We start from the raw sequence: 17,599 nt of genomic DNA, 5'->3' as shown, positions 1-17,599 counted from the left end.
TGATAATTTATAGTGTGCCCTAATCCCCATTTACACTGTACACTGTCCCTGTTCACCCTTTGCAGAGGGTGAGTCCAGACGGGGATAAAACTGTTCCATCTTAATTACAGGACTGGGGTCAAGGTTTGGGAGGGGTGATTGAGTGAATAGGTAGCTCCTGGTATATAAGAGAGGGGTTGGAGGTGGTTGGGAGATGCCAGGTGTATAGGATTGTGGCAGTTTTGGGGGGAGGTGGAAAGTCATGAGAAATGTGGGGTTGGTGAGGAGTTGGAAACAGTGGTGAGCAGATATGGGGAGTTGAGTTGAGTTGTTTAAGTTTGGGAATGATGGCTGGCTCCCGTTTGATGCCATGAAACTCTTACAGGTGAAGAAGGACATGAAGAAGGAGAAGACCCTGCTACGCCGGAAGTCAGACCTGCCCCAGGATGTGTACACTATAAAGGCCCTGGAAGCACACAAGCGGCCAGAAGAGTTCCTCAGCTCAAACCAGGAGGCTCTCTGACGTGCAGCAACTGCACACCCCCGTAACAATCCCCTGGCACCAGGATATGAGCAGACACCGTCTGTCGTGTAAAGCATAGAATGAACTGTTGATCAGTGTTTATGTAAAGCTGTGTCCTTCCCTTTTGTAACCAACTTTTATGTTTATCCCCCTTTGCTGCTGTTTCTTGCCTGGTCTTAGACAGCTCTCCCAGTATCTACCTTGAACGGTTTCTGTTTGCCCTGGAAGAGAGTTGGGTTGCTGTGGCTGACTGCAGACTCCAAGTACCTGAAGACAGTGGAACACAGCCACTGCATGTTACTGAGAGAGAGCGTCAACTTGTCCAGTCTTGGGCCTGCATTGTCCACTGTCAGATGGCTCTGACCATTGTCCAGCCTGCACTGTCCCAAGTGACTGTGGTCTTTCTGTTCATGGACCAGTCAGCTGGTCACCTCTGAGCTTTATTGTGATCTCAGTAGCCAGTTCACCCTTGAAGAGGGGAGCTGTTATCGTGGCAATTAAAATCACTGTGACGGATGAGCCTAGATTTGTACAGTGGGTACTGAGCGCCTGGCAGGGCCGGGCGCTCTTGGAATCTCTGCTTTGGTTTCCTCTAGGCACTGGGTGTGAGGTTGAGTTACTTAGCCATTGTACGTGTCACTCCGTCCCTGCCAAACACTGCACTTTCTGGAACAGTAAGCGGGCAATTTCCTGTCTTTCTATCTGATCTCAGCCCAGCTGATGTATGCCTACCAGGCATAAAAGTGACTTTCAGTTTAGTCATTTTGCATCCCTTCCCCACCATCAGGTGGTGCAGCTAATCTGGCATTAGCCTCTCTGAATGGTGAGTGGTTTCACTTGTAAAATCGACATTTTTTGACCCCTGAATTTGGGTCCATTTTCCTGTAATTTGTGGCTTTCCCTGTTGTGTGTGTTTTGAACCTTTGTGGAATCACAACCGTGTGACATTCTATGAATGATGGATATATGAAATAGCTCAGTATAGGACAGAAACTTCCTTCCTGCAGTACGGTACTGTCACGAGATCAGACTGGCCCCTAACAAGAGTGAATAGCATGGGGAGGAGGGGGTTAAATGTCACATTTTAATGACTGGTCCTGATTTTGTAGATCATGTAGCATTACATTGAAGGCCAAGTTTCTGTGGAGCTATAGTGCACTACCCATCCTATAACCAAACAAAAATGGCTTTGGTATTACCATTTCTTTTAACAGATTCATGTAAAGTATTAAGTGAAAAGACCATTTCATTAAGTACCTATAAGCCCCCATATGAAGCAGAGAAGACATGGTCGGTGCTGAGTTCCCAAGCTCGTTCAACTTTGAAAATCCAGGTACTTTACAAAGAGTGAGAAGGGCAGTTGACTTCATCCACAATAGTATTTAGGAAGGTGTTTTCTAAATACTGTTTATATGTGTAGCCAATAAAAGTGGAGTGTATGCTTCAGCTGCTAAAACCGAATGGAGTTGTGGTTTATTTTTGGAGAGGTTGTGGCCAGAGGGGATTTGGAGTCCTCTACAGATCCCTTGCCCAAGGATGGATATCCGTAATTTATTTTCCTTTGCACTTCTACTCACTGAGTCCAGAGTTCCACAGACAGTGACGAGCTGGTGGGTGGCAGCAGTTTGTCTTCACATTTTTTGCCAGGTGAACAAAAACCAGGTATTTTTCTCATCCGTGCCCTGGACAAGCCTGTATCACAAGTAGTGATAGTTTCACAGTAATTCACTTTAGCAAAACAAATACACTCACCTTTTTGGTGTTGGGTTGGCAGCTACTCTAACCCTGACCTTGGCAGTTTCTCACCCGTTTCTTCATTCAGTGTACAGAATGTTTATTAAAATCCAAACTGAGATCCTTGTTTTGCCAAGAATGTATTCATGCTGACCCCAATATCCACTTGAGGACTTTGCTCGGCTCCCCAGTGATACAAAATCCTTGAAGCAACTAAGTCACCTAGATGTGGGTTCCAGGCCTACACAGATTAGAGCGTGGTTGAGGCTGGTGTTTTGGTGAGCTTGTTCATTAATCATGGAGTGGAGAGGAAGATATGGTACAGGGGATGTTCTGCAGTATTTATTGTTGGATGATATATCCAGCCTCAGCTGCCCACTTGGATGACCCAGGCTCAGAGTTCAGTGTTTTATCCTGCATTCCTACTTTGTTTCACTGCCGTGAGGAGGTGAGCGGATTGTGGATTGGGTGGACAAGTGTAGGTATAAAGGGAGGTAGAGAGGGGTGGGGGAGTTACTGACCCAGGGGATGGGAGTCGTGACCCTGGGAAAGTCAGTGTCTCAGGATCACCAGAGCTCAATTAGAGATGTATAAATTGAAGAATCTTGTTTTAATTGGAATTGTTTTATGATTAGGCTGAACTCAGACTGTTCGTATACCCACCTCTGTATGAACCTGGCACAAGGTGCCTCAGCTTCCAAGTCCAGTTATGCAGGGGAAGCTGCCACAGCTGCAAGGGGTCAGTCCCGCCCCATATTATGATGCTCGCCTCACCCAAAGTTTAAGTTCAGTAGGAATTGAAGCAATATATTTCAAATCCTAAGACTGATTGTCAGTTAATTCAATTGACTCTGACTCATAATGTAAAATAAAGGTCTAGTCTTGTCCAGCCACCTTTCGTTCAATGTTGTCCATCTGTACTGTATGTTGTAATAGAGTTAGGAGACAAATAAAGCTCTCATCTCCTCCAGTCTCTTCATAACTCCCAATACAGCCCTCCTACTCTGATGTATGACTTTTTGATCATTCCTAAGTTGGATGCATGGAACCTGGGACAGTGCAAGCTAAGTTGGGACATTCTGCTCGATAGTGGTACAACTGGGAGCTGGCAGTTCTGGCCACTGCCATTTTTGCAAATACAATTATTTGTGATATCTGCCCAGTCCAGGTTTTTTAAGTACCAATGTCCCTAGCTTAATTTAGGGGTTCATTTTTTACTGTAATAATGTGTCTTGAGCACTGGCATCTGATTTTTGCTTGTGTTTTAATTCCTTAATGTGGGTGGAGTTTGATTCCATTTTGTATTATGGCAATGAGGAGTGTATGGTATGGAAGTTTGCTCCAGACATTTGTGGTTAACAGAATAAATTCTAATCTTCCTCACCCCCACCCTACTGCAGCAATTTCACTGAGGTGCTTCTCCCCACCCTGGTCACACTGTACATCAGTTTGTAAACTGTTTCAGCTTGCTGCAACGAATATAGTTTTTATATAATTCTGGGGTCTGCTTTAGTCAAGAACTGGTTCCAGATGTTGACCACTGTTGGTCTGTGAAAGATTTTCCTGACACCATTTCAAGTTGAGTCTGCAGTGCTGCGCTCTCCTTTCCGTATGGTAGGGGAAAATTCCAGTTTTGCCTTTTTCACACTGTTTACTAACTTCTGTGCAGCAGGACTGGCTTTCTTTGGAATTGCATTGAGCATAGGAATTTGCTGTTCTGCCCACTCAGAGACTTTGATTAATGTTGTAAATTCTATCAGGACCAGTGCCATTAATCAGTTAGTGATGAAATGTATGGGAGCAATTCCTGGATTTGCTGACCTTGATTACCATCTGAAGAATGGTTGCACAGCCTCCCTGCTGGGTACAGATAGCAGAGCTGGTCTTGACTAAACTTTCTGATGTGGAGGATTCTAAAGAGTAAAGCTGTTTCCCGCATTCAAGTCGGGAAGAGTTAACTGCAGAATGCTTGCGGCATTTACTGTTTTTATTTCAGATTTCCACATTCCCAATAGCCATTTCAACAACAGCATTGGTAAATGCCAATGAATTATATGTTGGCCTACTTATTAAGGAAGTGTATATTATCACTGAGACAAGGGTTAGCTACTGAAATAGTGGTGGTGGGTTTAGAATAAGCAGCAGTCAACACTTCAAAGAGCTGAAAGTGGTCGTTTTCCTCACTATTGTTCCACTGAAGCTCCAAACTGTAAATGAATCGCACAGTGATATTACTAACCAGTAAACATTTTTGCTGGTGTGGGCTGGGTTATCCATTGCTTGGACAATGCCAGTGAGGAATAGAAGCAAGATGTAGTAGTGTCTGTTTGCTGCCCCTGGTTTTGTTGATGATCGGGATACCAGCGCAGGCAGCAACACGAGGGTTAATGTACGACTCTACCATTCTTTCTCACATGGACTTCTGTATCAGTATCTCCCAGTGATAAATCTATTAATCATTCATTGCTGATCCAGAGAGCTTTGTAAATGGAAAAAAATACTCTGACTTTTAAATGTTGTAAAAGTACTGTTCTAAACAAGTCTAGCAGTTGTAAGTTGGTGTTTACTGGTAGCCTGCCAATTCCAGCACTGGGAATTACTGGGGGCCTGCAGTATTACTCTCAGCCAAGAAGAGCAGTCTGGGGATAGTGCTGGCTTGGGTTGCAATGGCCCATGGCATGAAAGGGTCTGGGTCAATCACAGTATAAGCACTTCATGGTTAAATGCAGGGAGCTAACTGTAAATACATTTCATGTAAACTTACTGGGATGCTCTCAGGGAGCTACCCAAAATGAAATGTCTTTAACTTTCTCACTGACACTATTAAGCTGCTTACAGTTAATTTGTACATATGTTGTACTTTATTTTAGGTAGAGCATTACATAGTATCGAAATGTCATTTTGTACAGATGTTCATCTATGTACAGAACAAAAATAAACTGGGTCTCTTAAAGAAGTTTGTGGCTGTCCTTTAACCTTGCAAGGAGCATGCACTGAGAGAGTGTGAATCCCTCGTTGTGTGCCCTTGGCCGTGTTCTTGCTAATTGTTGGCGGTGTCTCCACAACAGAAATGCAGACCTTGCTCCAAAGAAAATGAACATGATGCACTGGTGCCACTGAACCCTCCTCCATGAATTTAATGGCAGGGGGCTGATGAAATTGGATTAAATACCCTTGAAAGGGTGGGGCCTGAGGCCATTTCTGCCTCAGAACCCCCGGGAGTAAATTCAGCCATATAGCTTCACAGAACTCCTTGGGTCTCAAAGGCCAGAAAACACTGCAACCAGCCCCGAGGCCAGTACACTGCCCTGACTTCCCCCAGCACAGTCCATTTCCCTTTCACAGTTGTGATGTAGGGATGGGCATAGGTTACTCTTTGGCTGCCACCACTGACCGCCTGTTCTCTATTGTTTGTCGGACGACAGACTGCCACTGCTCATCCGAGATTTCCTGGGCCCAAGCTGGAACACCTAAGCTGGGAAATTTGATTGCAGCCATGGTCCTCTTCACCAACTCCACATGTTCTAGAAGAGAGAAAGGGAATTATAAACTAGAGGAAGAAATGGTATCTCTGCAAGCCTCAAGAGTCCTGGACATTGCAAGAGAGTGTATGCCTTCACAATTGGCCACATTTCAGAAAGCAACAACTAAATAATTATGTAACATTGTGAGGTGTATTGTCCAGGGTAGATTGTGATGATAGTCTGAATGATTACAGACATAAGGGCAGGCATTTACAGTATTACAATAGATTGAAGAGATTTAACTTGCAGGCCAAAAGCTAGCAAATGGGACATGCTGGCCAGCATGGACCCACAGCACCAAAGAAGCTGTTTGTGCTGTACAACTCAGTGACTCTAATGTACTTTCTACCTAACCATCCCACTACGGAAGTGTAGAGGGATTGGACATTCTTGGTGATAATAAAACAGTTGGGATGAAGAAACCGCCAGAGTAACAGGCAGAAGGAAAGAGTCAAAATATGAAATGGGCCTTGAAGACCAGCCCCAGTACCAAGCTCCTTCACCTGACCAGATCAGTGCCCATACAGGCTCACCCTGACATCCCCACTCCTCTACTGTCATACAGCACAAGGTACTCGTGGTTCCAAAGTACGTTCAGAACAGTTCTCAGTAAGCTCCCCAATCCACTTCTTTTCCCAGACACTAATGACTGAATTAATGCTGTTTCCAAAGCTTGAATGTTTGCTGCCAATTTCTATTGTGTTCTCACTTCCAAATGGTCAGTCTGAGAGCCAGTCCCTTCCTTCAACACAACTATCTGAACTAGTCCCACCCGCCTGCATTTGGCCACATCGCTCTAAACATGTCCAGACGCCTTTTAAATTTCATAACTGTACCACTATCTCGAGCAGCTCATTCTATATACAGAGCACTCCAGGTGGCAAAAATTTGCCCCTCGGGTTTTCTTTCAAACCTACTCCCTGTGGTAATGGATTCCCCACTACAAGTAAAACATTCACTGACATCTGACTCCCCTTTGTGGTACAGGTGATATTCACGACGAGCCCACAGACTTGCAGTTATCTTGACTACATCTCATGATGTTTCCTGTGGGAGTCCATCCCATTCTCCCAGTATGATGAATATTCCACAACAGTATGACATTACTTTTACTTTAACTTAGCATAGCTTCCCCTCCACCACAATTGACAGAGTTGTCGCCATGTCTTGAAATTTAAGGACATCCTTTCCCACCGAGAATGGGCATAGGGTTTCCCCACCCAAACACACACATTATCCATTTTTAATATCCTTAAAGTTTCCAGAAGGGAATCCTCCCTCTGCAACCGGCCTCCTCTTTCTCCACCAACACTCCTTTCCCTCATCAACTGCAGATGTAGCAAACCCACCTTTCACCTTTTCTGTTCCTACCACCCAAGCACCCTTTCCAAGTGAAGCAGTGGTTTGTACCTGCAGTCAATGTGATTTCCTCAGTCCTCAAGTCCATGCTGATTCTGTTGTGTTTACTGAGTACGCCCACAAGAAAACAAATCTCAGGGTTCTGTATGATCACACATGTATACTTTGATAATGAATTTACTTCACACTTTCCTTGACCAGAGGCCTTCTGAACACCCCACTGACCCCAGTCACCATCAAACTTGTACCTCACAAATGTTGCTAACATTACTTTTAGTTTTTATGCTAATTCTCTTCTTACTACATCCAAGTAGTTCACAAATCCTCTGGGACTGAAAACTTCTCTTTATAAATGTCATATTCCCACAATCCCAGCACGTCCTGTTTCTCCATTTCCACATTAGTTCAGGCCCCCCCCACCTCCCAAAGCTCTGAAATCATTTCTGTAAATCTGTTCTCCAACAAAACCACCTCAGCATTCTTGACGCTGAGAACCCAGGAGAAGGTTCAAGTTGTAGCCGATACAGCTCTCTCTGGCTTCATGACTCCTCTGCTGACTGCCCGTTGTTACTGCCCAAGGAAATCTGCTTTCAATCCATTTCGTCAAGCTGCCTTGCAAACTCAGTTACGTGTTGATGTCTCTGCTCCCGTGCCTCTTTCAGAACCCAGTCCTCTCCCTGTTAATTTACACTGCCTTTACTGATGCTTCCTCACAAAATTAGTAATTTCTTCAATTACTTGAGTCTATTTTTACCAGCCTTCATCCTCATTACTACATGGTCCCTTCTCCAATCCATCCAAAACTCTCCCTCTTGACTAGCTGCCCCCAACTCCCACTTCTTCTCAGTTAATTTAGTGGAGAGATTCACAATTACGGGGCCCTGCCCTCCCAAACCATACCTCCTTACCTGGGTCCATGGGAATAGACTGCTGACTGCCATGTTCTGTAGGCTCGTCCTCCTCGCTGTCAACTGGTGCCTCGGGCAAGTAAAGACGCAATTCCTGCAAACACCATGAACAAAGTCAGTAACTGTGATCTCACGGGGACCAGAACCTGGGAAACTCTGTTCAGCTCTCATTCACACTAACCACTGACATTGTACTCCAGCCGTTCCCTGCTTCCCTCCTTCCTCGCGTTGAGTGCAGCCTAACCTTAAATACAACTACACTATTTTGAGTAGCGACGGGTTACACATTCTCACCAACCTCTGAAAAATTAAATTTTGGGTGAATTCCTTATTGATGTCTTGCTATCTCTCAACGAAGGGCCACCTTCACTGCCAACTGCAAACACTCAGGTCTATCAGAACTTCTCCCGATTTGAAGGAAGCCCCCGCCGCCCAACCGCCTTTGTTCACCAGACTCCAGACTCCCCCACCAGTTTTCACTGAGACTACCAGACAGTTCCTGCAGACGCTCAGCTTCAGACACACCGGGGGAGCCGGACCCTGACCCTGACCCAGACCCAGTACCTGCTTCTTTCCCAGAATCTTCCCCGTATTCATGCTGTCTGGCAGCCTTTCTACATCTGGTTCCAGACAGTTCAGTTCATGGGCCCTCATCGGCCCAGGGTTTCTAATCAATCCTGGTTACTGTAACTCTGACCCTAATCAGGACCGAAGACGCCCTTCTCCGGACCTCAACCCCTTCTCCCTGCATCCCGGCCCGACTCTCTCCCCCAACCCCGGCCCGACTCTCCCCCCCTCAACCCCGGCCCGGCTCTCCCCCCCCTCCAACCCCGGCCCGACTCTCCCCCCCTCAACCCCGGCCCGACTCTCCCCCCCTCAACCCCGGCCCGGCTCTCCCCCCCCTCCAACCCCGGCCCGACTCTCCCCCCCCCCACAACCCCGGCCCGACTCTCCACACTCCCCCCCAACCCCGGCCCGACTCTCCACCCCCCCAACCCCGGCCCGACTCTATCCCCCCCAACCCCGGCCCGACTCTCCACACTCCCCCCCCACAACCCCGGCCCGACTCTCCACACTCCCCCCCAACCCCGGCCCGACTCTCTCCCCCAACCCCGGCCCGACTCTATCCCCCCTCAACCCCGGCCCGGCTCTCCCCCCCTCAACCCCGGCCCGGCTCTCCCCCCCTCAACCCCGGCCCGACTCTATCCCCCGCAACCCCGGCCCGACTCTATCCCGCCCAACCCCGGCCCGACTCTCCCCCCCTCAACCCCGGCCCGACTCTCCCCCCTCAACCCCGGCCCGACTCTATCCCCCCCAACCCCGGCCCGGCTCTCCCCCCCTCAACCCCGGCCCGACTCTCCCCCCCTCAACCCCGGCCCGACTCTCCCCCCCTCAACCCCGGCCCGACTCTCCCCCCTCAACCCCGGCCCGACTCTCCCCCCCTCAACCCCGGCCCGACTCTATCCCCCCCAACCCCGGCCCGGCTCTCCCCCCCTCAACCCCGGCCCAACTCTCCCCCCTCAACCCCGGCCCGACTCTCCCCCCCCCCCAACCCCGGCCCGACTCTATCCCCCCCAACCCCGGCCCGACTCTCCCCCCCTCAACCCCGGCCCGACTCTCCCCCCCTCAACCCCGGCCCGACTCTATCCCCCCCAACCCCGGCCCGGCTCTCCCCCCCTCAACCCCGGCCCGGCTCTCCCCCCCTCAACCCCGGCCCGACTCTATCCCCCCCAACCCCGGCCCGGCTCTCCCCCCCTCAACCCCGGCCCGGCTCTCCCCCCCTCAACCCCGGCCCGACTCTCCCCCCCTCAACCCCGGCCCGACTCTCCCCCCCTCCAACCCCGGCCCGACTCTCCCCCCCTCCAACCCCGGCCCGACTCCCCCCCCCCCACAACCCCGGCCCGACTCTCCCCCCCCCCACAACCCCGGCCCCCACAACCCCGGCCCGACTCTCCCCCCCCCCACAACCCCGGCCCGACTCTCCACACTCCCCCCCAACCCCGGCCCGACTCTCCACACTCCCCCCCCAACCCCGGCCCGACTCTCCACACTCCCCCCCCAACCCCGGCCCGACTCTCCACACTCCCCCCCCAACCCCGGCCCGACTCTCCCCCCCCCACCCCCGGCCCGACTCTCCCCCCCCTCCAACCCCGGCCCGACTCTCCACACTCCCCCCCAACCCCGGCCCGACTCTCCACACTCCCCCCCAACCCCGGCCCGACTCTCCACACTCCCCCCCAACCCCGGCCCGACTCTCCACACTCCCCCCCAACCCCGGCCCGACTCTCCCCCCCCCCCAACCCCGGCCCGACTCTCCACACTCCCCCCCCCCAACCCCGGCCCTACTCTCCCCCCCCATCCAACCCCGGCCCGACTCTCCCCCCCTCCAACCCCGGCCCGACTCTCCACACTCCCCCCCAACCCCGGCCCGACTCTCCCCCCCCCCAACCCCGGCCCGACTCTCCCCCCCCCAACCCCGGCCCGACTCTCCCCCCCCCAACCCCGGCCCGACTCTCCACACTCCCCCCCCCAACCCCGGCCCGACTCTCCACACTCCCCCCCCAACCCCGGCCCGACTCTCCACACTCCCCCCCCCAACCCCGGCCCGACTCTCCACACTCCCCCCCCAACCCCGGCCCGACTCTCCACACTCCCCCCCCAACCCCGGCCCGACTCTCCACCCCCCCCAACCCCGGCCCGACTCTCCCCCCCCTCCAACCCCGGCCCGACTCTCCACACTCCCCCCCCAACCCCGGCCCGACTCTCCACCCCCCCCAACCCCGGCCCGACTCTCCACTCTCCCCCCCCCCAACCCCGGCCCGACTCTCCCCCCCCCCAACCCCGGCCCGACTCTCCCCCCCCCCCAACCCCGGCCCGACTCTCCACACTCCCCCCCCCCAACCCCGGCCCGACTCTCCACCCCCCCCAACCCCGGCCCGACTCTCCACCCCCCCCCAACCCCGGCCCGACTCTCCCACCCCCCCCAACCCCGGCCCGACTCTTCCCCCCCCCAACCCCGGCCCGACTCTCCCACCCCCCCCAACCCCGGCCCGACTCTCCACCCCCCCCAACCCCGGCCCGACTCTCCACACTCCCCCCACAACCCCGGCCCGACTCTCCACCCCCACCCAACCCCGGCCCGACTCTCCCCCCCCCAACCCCGGCCCGACTCTCCACACTCCCCTCCACACTCCCCCCACAACCCCGGCCCGACTCTCCACCCCCCCCCAACCCCGGCCCGACTCTCCCCCCCCCCCAACCCCGGCCCGACTCTCCACACTCCCCCCACAACCCCGGCCCGACTCTCCACACTCCCCCCACAACCCCGGCCCGACTCTCCACCCCCCCCCAACCCCGGCCCGACTCTCCCCCCCCCCAACCCGACTCTCCACACTCCCCCCACAACCCCGGCCCGACTCTCCACCCCCCCCCCAACCCCGGCCCGACTCTCCCCCCCCCCAACCCCGGCCCGACTCTCCACTCTCCACACTCCCCTCCACAACCCCGGCCCGACTCTCCACACTCCCCCCACAACCCCGGCCCGACTCTCCACCCCCCCCCAACCCCGGCCCGACTCTCCCCCCCCCCAACCCCGGCCCGACTCTCCACACTCCCCTCCACACTCCCCCCACAACCCCGGCCCGACTCTCCACCCCCCCCAACCCCGGCCCGACTCTCCCCCCCCCAACCCCGGCCCGACTCTCCACACTCCCCCCACAATCCCGGCCCGACTCTCCCCCCCCCACAACCCCGGCCCGACTCTCCACACTCCCCTCCACACTCCCCCCACAACCCCGGCCCGACTCTCCACCCCCCCCCACAACCCCGGCCCGACTCTCCACCCCCCCCCACAACCCCGGCCCGACTCTCCACCCCCCCACAACCCCGGCCCGACTCTCCACACTCCCCCCAACCCCGGCCCGACTCTCCACACTCCCCCCCAACCCCGGCCCGACTCTCCACACTCCCCCCCACAACCCCGGCCCGACTCTCCACACTCCCCCCACAACCCCGGCCCGACTCTCCCCCCCCCACAACCCCGGCCCGACTCTCCACACTCCCCTCCACACTCCCCCCACAACCCCGGCCCGACTCTCCACCCCCCCCAACCCCGGCCCGACTCTCCACCCCCCCCCAACCCCGGCCCGACTCTCCCCCCCCCCCAACCCCGGCCCGACTCTCCACACTCCCCCCAACCCCGGCCCGACTCTCCACACTCCCCCCACAACCCCGGCCCGACTCTCCACACTCCCCCCCCCAACCCCGGCCCGACTCTCCACCCCCCCCACAACCCCGGCCCGACTCTCCCCCCCCCACAACCCCGGTCCGACTCTCCACACTCCCCCCCACAACCCCGGCCCGACTCTCCACCCCCCCCACAACCCCGGCCCGACTCTCCACACTCCCCCCCACAACCCCGGCCCGACTCTCCACCCCCCCCACAACCCCGGCCCGACTCTCCCCCCCCCCAACCCCGGCCCGACTCTCCACCCCCCCCAACCCCGGCCCGACTCTCCCCCCCCCAACCCCGGCCCGACTCTCCACACTCCCCCCCCCAACCCCGGCCCGACTCTCCACCCCCCCCACAACCCCGGCCCGACTCTCCACCCCCCCCAACCCCGGCCCGACTCTCCCCCCCCCAACCCCGGCCCGACTCTCCACACTCCCCCCCCCAACCCCGGCCCGACTCTCCACACTCCCCCCCCCAACCCCGGCCCGACTCTCCCCCCCCCAACCCCGGCCCGACTCTCCCCCCCCCACAACCCCGGCCCGACTCTCCCCCCCTCAACCCCGGCCCGACTCTCCCCCCCCCAACCCCGGCCCGACTCTCCCCCCCCCACAACCCCGGCCCGACTCTCCACCCCCCCCAACCCCGGCCCGACTCTCCACCCCCCCCAACCCCGGCCCGACTCTCCCCCCCCCACAACCCCGGCCCGACTCTCCCCCCCCCACAACCCCGGCCCGACTCTCCCCCCCCCACAACCCCGGCCCGACTCTCCCCCCCCACACCCCCGGCCCGACTCTCCACCCCCCCCAACCCCGGCCCGACTCCCCCCCCCCCACAACCCCGGCCCGACTCTCCCCTCCCCAACCCCGGCCTGACTCTCCACACTCCCCCCCCCAACCCCGGCCCGACTCTCCACCCCCCCCCAACCCCGGACCGACTCTCCACCCCCCCCCAACCCCGGCCCGACTCTCCACCCCCCCCCAACCCCGGCCCGACTCTCCACACTCCCCCCCAACCCCGGCCCGACTCTCCACACTCCCCCCCAACCCCGGCCCGACTCTCCACCCCCCCCAACCCCGGCCCGACTCTCCCCCCCCCCAACCCCGGCCCGACTCTCCCCCCCTCCAACCCCGGCCCGACTCTCCACACTCCCCCCCAACCCCGGCCCGACTCTCCACCCCCCCCCAACCCCGGCCCGACTCTCCACCCCCCCCCAACCCCGGCCCGACTCTCCACACTCCCCCAACCCCGGCCCGACTCTCCACCCCCCCCCAACCCCGGCCCGACTCTCCACACCCCCCCAACCCCGGCCCGACTCTCCACCCCCCCCCAACCCCGGCCCGACTCTCCACCCCCCCCCAACCCCGGCCCGACTCTCCACCCCCCCCAACCCCGGCCCGACTCTCCACCCCCCCCAACCCCGGCCCGACTCTCCCCCCCCCAACCCCGGCCCGACTCTCCACCCCCCCAACCCCGGCCCGACTCTCCACCCCCCCCCAACCCCGGCCCGACTCTCCACCCCCCCCCAACCCCGGCCCGACTCTCCACCCCCCCCAACCCCGGCCCGACTCTCCACCCCCCCCAACCCCGGCCCGACTCTCCACCCCCCCCAACCCCGGCCCGACTCTCCACCCCCCCCCAACCCCGGCCCGACTCTCCACACTCCGCCCCCCCAACCCCGGCCCGACTCTCCACCCCCCCAACCCCGGCCCGACTCTCCACCCCCCCCAACCCCGGCCCGACTCTCCACACTCCCCCCCCAACCCCGGCCCGACTCTCCACCCCCCCCCAACCCCGGCCCGACTCTCCACCCCCCCCCAACCCCGGCCCGACTCTCCACCCCCCCCCAACCCCGGCCCGACTCTCCACCCCCCCCCCAACCCCGGCCCGACTCTCCACACTCCCCCCAACCCCGGCCCGACTCTCCACCCCCCCCCAACCCCGGCCCGACTCTCCACCCCCCCCAACCCCGGCCCGACTCTCCACACTCCCCCCCCAACCCCGGGCCGACTCTCCACACTCCCCCCAACCCCGGGCCGACTCTCCACCCCCCCAACCCCGGCCCGACTCTCCACACTCCCCCCCCCCAACCCCGGCCCGACTCTCCACCCCCCCCAACCCCGGCCCGACTCTCCACACTCCCCCCCCAACCCCGGGCCGACTCTCCACACTCCCCCCAACCCCGGCCCGACTCTCCACCCCCCCCAACCCCGGCCCGACTCTCCACACTCCCCCCAACCCCGGCCCGACTCTCCACCCCCCCCAACCCCGGCCCGACTCTCCACCCCCCCAACCCCGGCCCGACTCTCCACCCCCCCCAACCCCGGCCCGACTCTCCCCCCCCCCAACCCCGGCCCGACTCTCTCCACACTCCCCCCCCAACCCCGGCCCGACTCTCCACCCCCCCCACAACCCCGGCCCGACTCTCCCCCCCCCCAACCCCGGCCCGACTCTCCACCCCCCCCAACCCCGGCCCGACTCTCCACACTCCCCCCCCCAACCCCGGCCCGACTCTCCACACTCCCCCCCCCAACCCCGGCCCGACTCTCCCCCCCCAACCCCGGCCCGACTCTCCACACTCCCCCCCCCAACCCCGGCCCGACTCTCCCCCCCCCAACCCCGGCCCGACTCTCCCCCCCCCAACCCCGGCCCGACTCTCCACCCCCCCCAACCCCGGGCCGACTCTCCACACTCCCCCCAACCCCGGCCCGACTCTCCACCCCCCCCAACCCCGGCCCGACTCTCCACACTCCCCCCAACCCCGGCCCGACTCTCCACACTCCCCCCAACCCCGGCCCGACTCTCCCCCCCCCACAACCCCGGCCCGACTCTCCACCCCCCCCAACCCCGGCCCGACACCCCCCCCCCACAACCCCGGCCCGACTCTCCCCTCCCCAACCCCGGCCCGACTCTCCACACTCCCCCCCCCAACCCCGGCCCGACTCTCCACCCCCCAACCCCGGCCCGACTCTCCACCCCCCCCCAACCCCGGCCCGACTCTCCACCCCCCCCAACCCCGGACCGACTCTCCACCCCCCCCCAACCCCGGCCCGACTCTCCACACTCCCCCCCAACCCCGGCCCGACTCTCCACCCCCCCCAACCCCGGCCCGACTCTCCACCCCCCCCAACCCCGGCCCGACTCTCCCCCCCCAACCCCGGCCCGACTCTCCCCCCCTCCAACCCCGGCCCGACTCTCCACACTCCCCACAACCCCGGCCCGCCCCACTCTCCACCTCCCCCCCAACCCCGGCCCGACTCTCCACACTCCCCACAACCCCGGCCCGACTCTCCACACCCCCCCCACAACCCCGGCCCGACTCTCCACACTCCCCCCCAACCCCGGCCCGACTCTCCACACTCCCCCCAACCCCGGCCCGACTCTCCACACTCCCCCCAACCCCGGCCCGACTCTCCACACTCCCCCCCCCCAACCCCGGCCCGACTCTCCCCCCCCCCACAACCCCGGCCCGACTCTCCACCCCCCCCCAACCCCGGCCCGACTCTCCACACTCCCCCCCAACCCCGGCCCGACTCTCCCCCCCCCAACCCCGGCCCGACTCTCCACCCCCCCCCAACCCCGGCCCGACTCTCCACACCCCCCCAACCCCGGCCCGACTCTCCCCCCCCCCAACCCCGGCCCGACTCTCCACACTCCCCCCCCCAACCCCGGCCCGACTCTCCACCCCCCCCAACCCCGGCCCGACTCTCCACACTCCCCCCAACCCCGGCCCGACTCTCCACACTCCCCCCAACCCCGGCCCGACTCTCCACACTCCCCCCCCCAACCCCGGCCCGACTCTCCCCCCCCCCACAACCCCGGCCCGACTCTCCACACTCCCCCCAACCCCGGCCCGACTCTCCCCCCCCCACAACCCCGGCCCGACTCTCCACCCCCCCCAACCCCGGCCCGACTCTCCACCCCCCCACAACCCCGGCCCGACTCTCCACCCCCCCCAACCCCGGCCCGACTCTCCACCCCCCCCAACCCCGGCCCGACTCTCCACACTCCCCCCCAACCCCGGCCCGACTCTCCACACTCCCCCCAACCCCGGCCCGACTCTCCCCCCCCCCACAACCCCGGCCCGACTCTCCCCCCCCCAACCCCGGCCCGACTCTCCACCCCCCCCAACCCCGGCCCGACTCTCCCCCCCCCAACCCCGGCCCGACTCTCCCCCCCCCCCACAACCCCGGCCCGACTCTCCACCCCCCCCAACCCCGGCCCGACTCTCCACCCCCCCCAACCCCGGCCCGACTCTCCCCCCCCCCCAACCCCGGCCCGACTCTCCACACTCCCCCAACCCCGGCCCGACTCTCCCCCCAACCTCTCCCTCCGGACTCAGGCCCACCTGCAGCCGCTCCTCGATGTCGGGCTCGGGATGTCCGAGAGCGACCCCGGGTTCCTGCTCCAGGGGCAGGTACCGGTAACCGGCGACGGGACCGGGCTCTTCCTCAGGAACAGACCCTGCCAGCTCCTCCTCCTCGTCCTCCTCCTCTTCCTCGCTGCTCCACGCCGCCGGACCCAACCCGCTACCGTGGCCCTGCCCCTCGGCCTCGGCCTCGGCCTCGGGTAACACTCGTTCCGGGCTCATAGTCCGGGCTTCAAATTCCATCCACAGGCCGACAGCCTCTTTTTACGTCATCAAAAACGCACTTCCGGATAACTGTCCGACAACAACCGGTTAGCGAGAATACGGTGGCAACAAGTTGGTGCACCGGCCGCTGCTGCCCTCTGGTGGTAGGGAGCGGCAGGCGTCTCTCGGTGCTGCCACCTGGCGGACGGTGCGAGGAGTTGCTGCCACTGCCCACCCTGGAGACATCTCAGAGGCCCGCGGATCTGGAACATCAAATAAATCTGCCGGAGGAACGCAGCAAGTCGAGTCGCATCTGTGGAAAGGAAACGGATTGTGGATATTTTGGGTTGGAACCCCTATCAGTGCTGATGCAGGGATAGACCTGAAAGGTCAGCAATTCCCACAGACTCTGCTGAAACTGCGCAGTTACTTCAACAAATTGTTTGTTGCTTAGGAAACATTTCCTTTGTGTTCTTTTGATAACCTGTTTCCAGGACAGAGCTCAGAACCAGTTCCGTTTCAAATTTTTTTCCGATCCTGTGCAGTGGCCCCTCCATACCAGTGATACAACCAATTAGAATCCTTTGCACAGCATATCTGTAGAAACTTGCGAGTGTTTTTAGTGACAAACCGTCTCCTCAAACTCCTACTCCACCCTACAGCCACTATCACACTTACTTTGTAATTGCATCAATATGTTGGGCACAGGACAGGTCTTCACAGGACCTAGTCCCTGGCTGTGTCCTTACATCAGTTGGTGGGGATATTTGC

General features: G+C 59.8%; 2 protein-coding genes across 3 annotated transcripts in view; one reads left to right on the top strand and one right to left on the bottom strand.

Annotated features, from left to right (window-relative positions):
- The window catches only part of ppp2r5d (protein phosphatase 2, regulatory subunit B', delta), a 124,347-nt gene extending 121,723 nt beyond the window's left edge, over positions 1–2,624 (top strand). For both annotated transcript variants that reach the window (XM_063040525.1, XM_063040526.1), the window contains one exon: positions 365–2,624. In XM_063040525.1, coding sequence (XP_062896595.1) covers positions 365–502 — 138 coding nt within the window. In that variant the 3' untranslated portion in view covers positions 503–2,624. The remainder of the gene's footprint in view (positions 1–364) is intronic.
- Positions 2,625–2,817: 193 nt separating this feature from the next.
- mea1 (male-enhanced antigen 1) lies at positions 2,818–16,903 on the bottom strand. Its single transcript, XM_063040527.1, has 3 exons — positions 16,604–16,903; positions 8,028–8,121; positions 2,818–5,760 (listed from the first exon to the last, which is right to left on the bottom strand). The coding sequence occupies exons 1-3, from the start codon at positions 16,865–16,867 to the stop codon at positions 5,606–5,608; spliced, it is 513 nt and encodes a 170-aa protein (XP_062896597.1). The 5' UTR covers positions 16,868–16,903; the 3' UTR covers positions 2,818–5,605.
- Positions 16,904–17,599: the final 696 nt, after the last annotated feature.

This window comes from Mobula hypostoma, chromosome 2, assembly GCF_963921235.1.
Source record: "Mobula hypostoma chromosome 2, sMobHyp1.1, whole genome shotgun sequence".
Taxonomy (NCBI): Eukaryota; Metazoa; Chordata; class Chondrichthyes; order Myliobatiformes; family Myliobatidae; genus Mobula; species Mobula hypostoma.
Note: the sequence above shows the minus strand (reverse complement) of the source record. Positions and strands in the feature narration are given on the sequence as shown.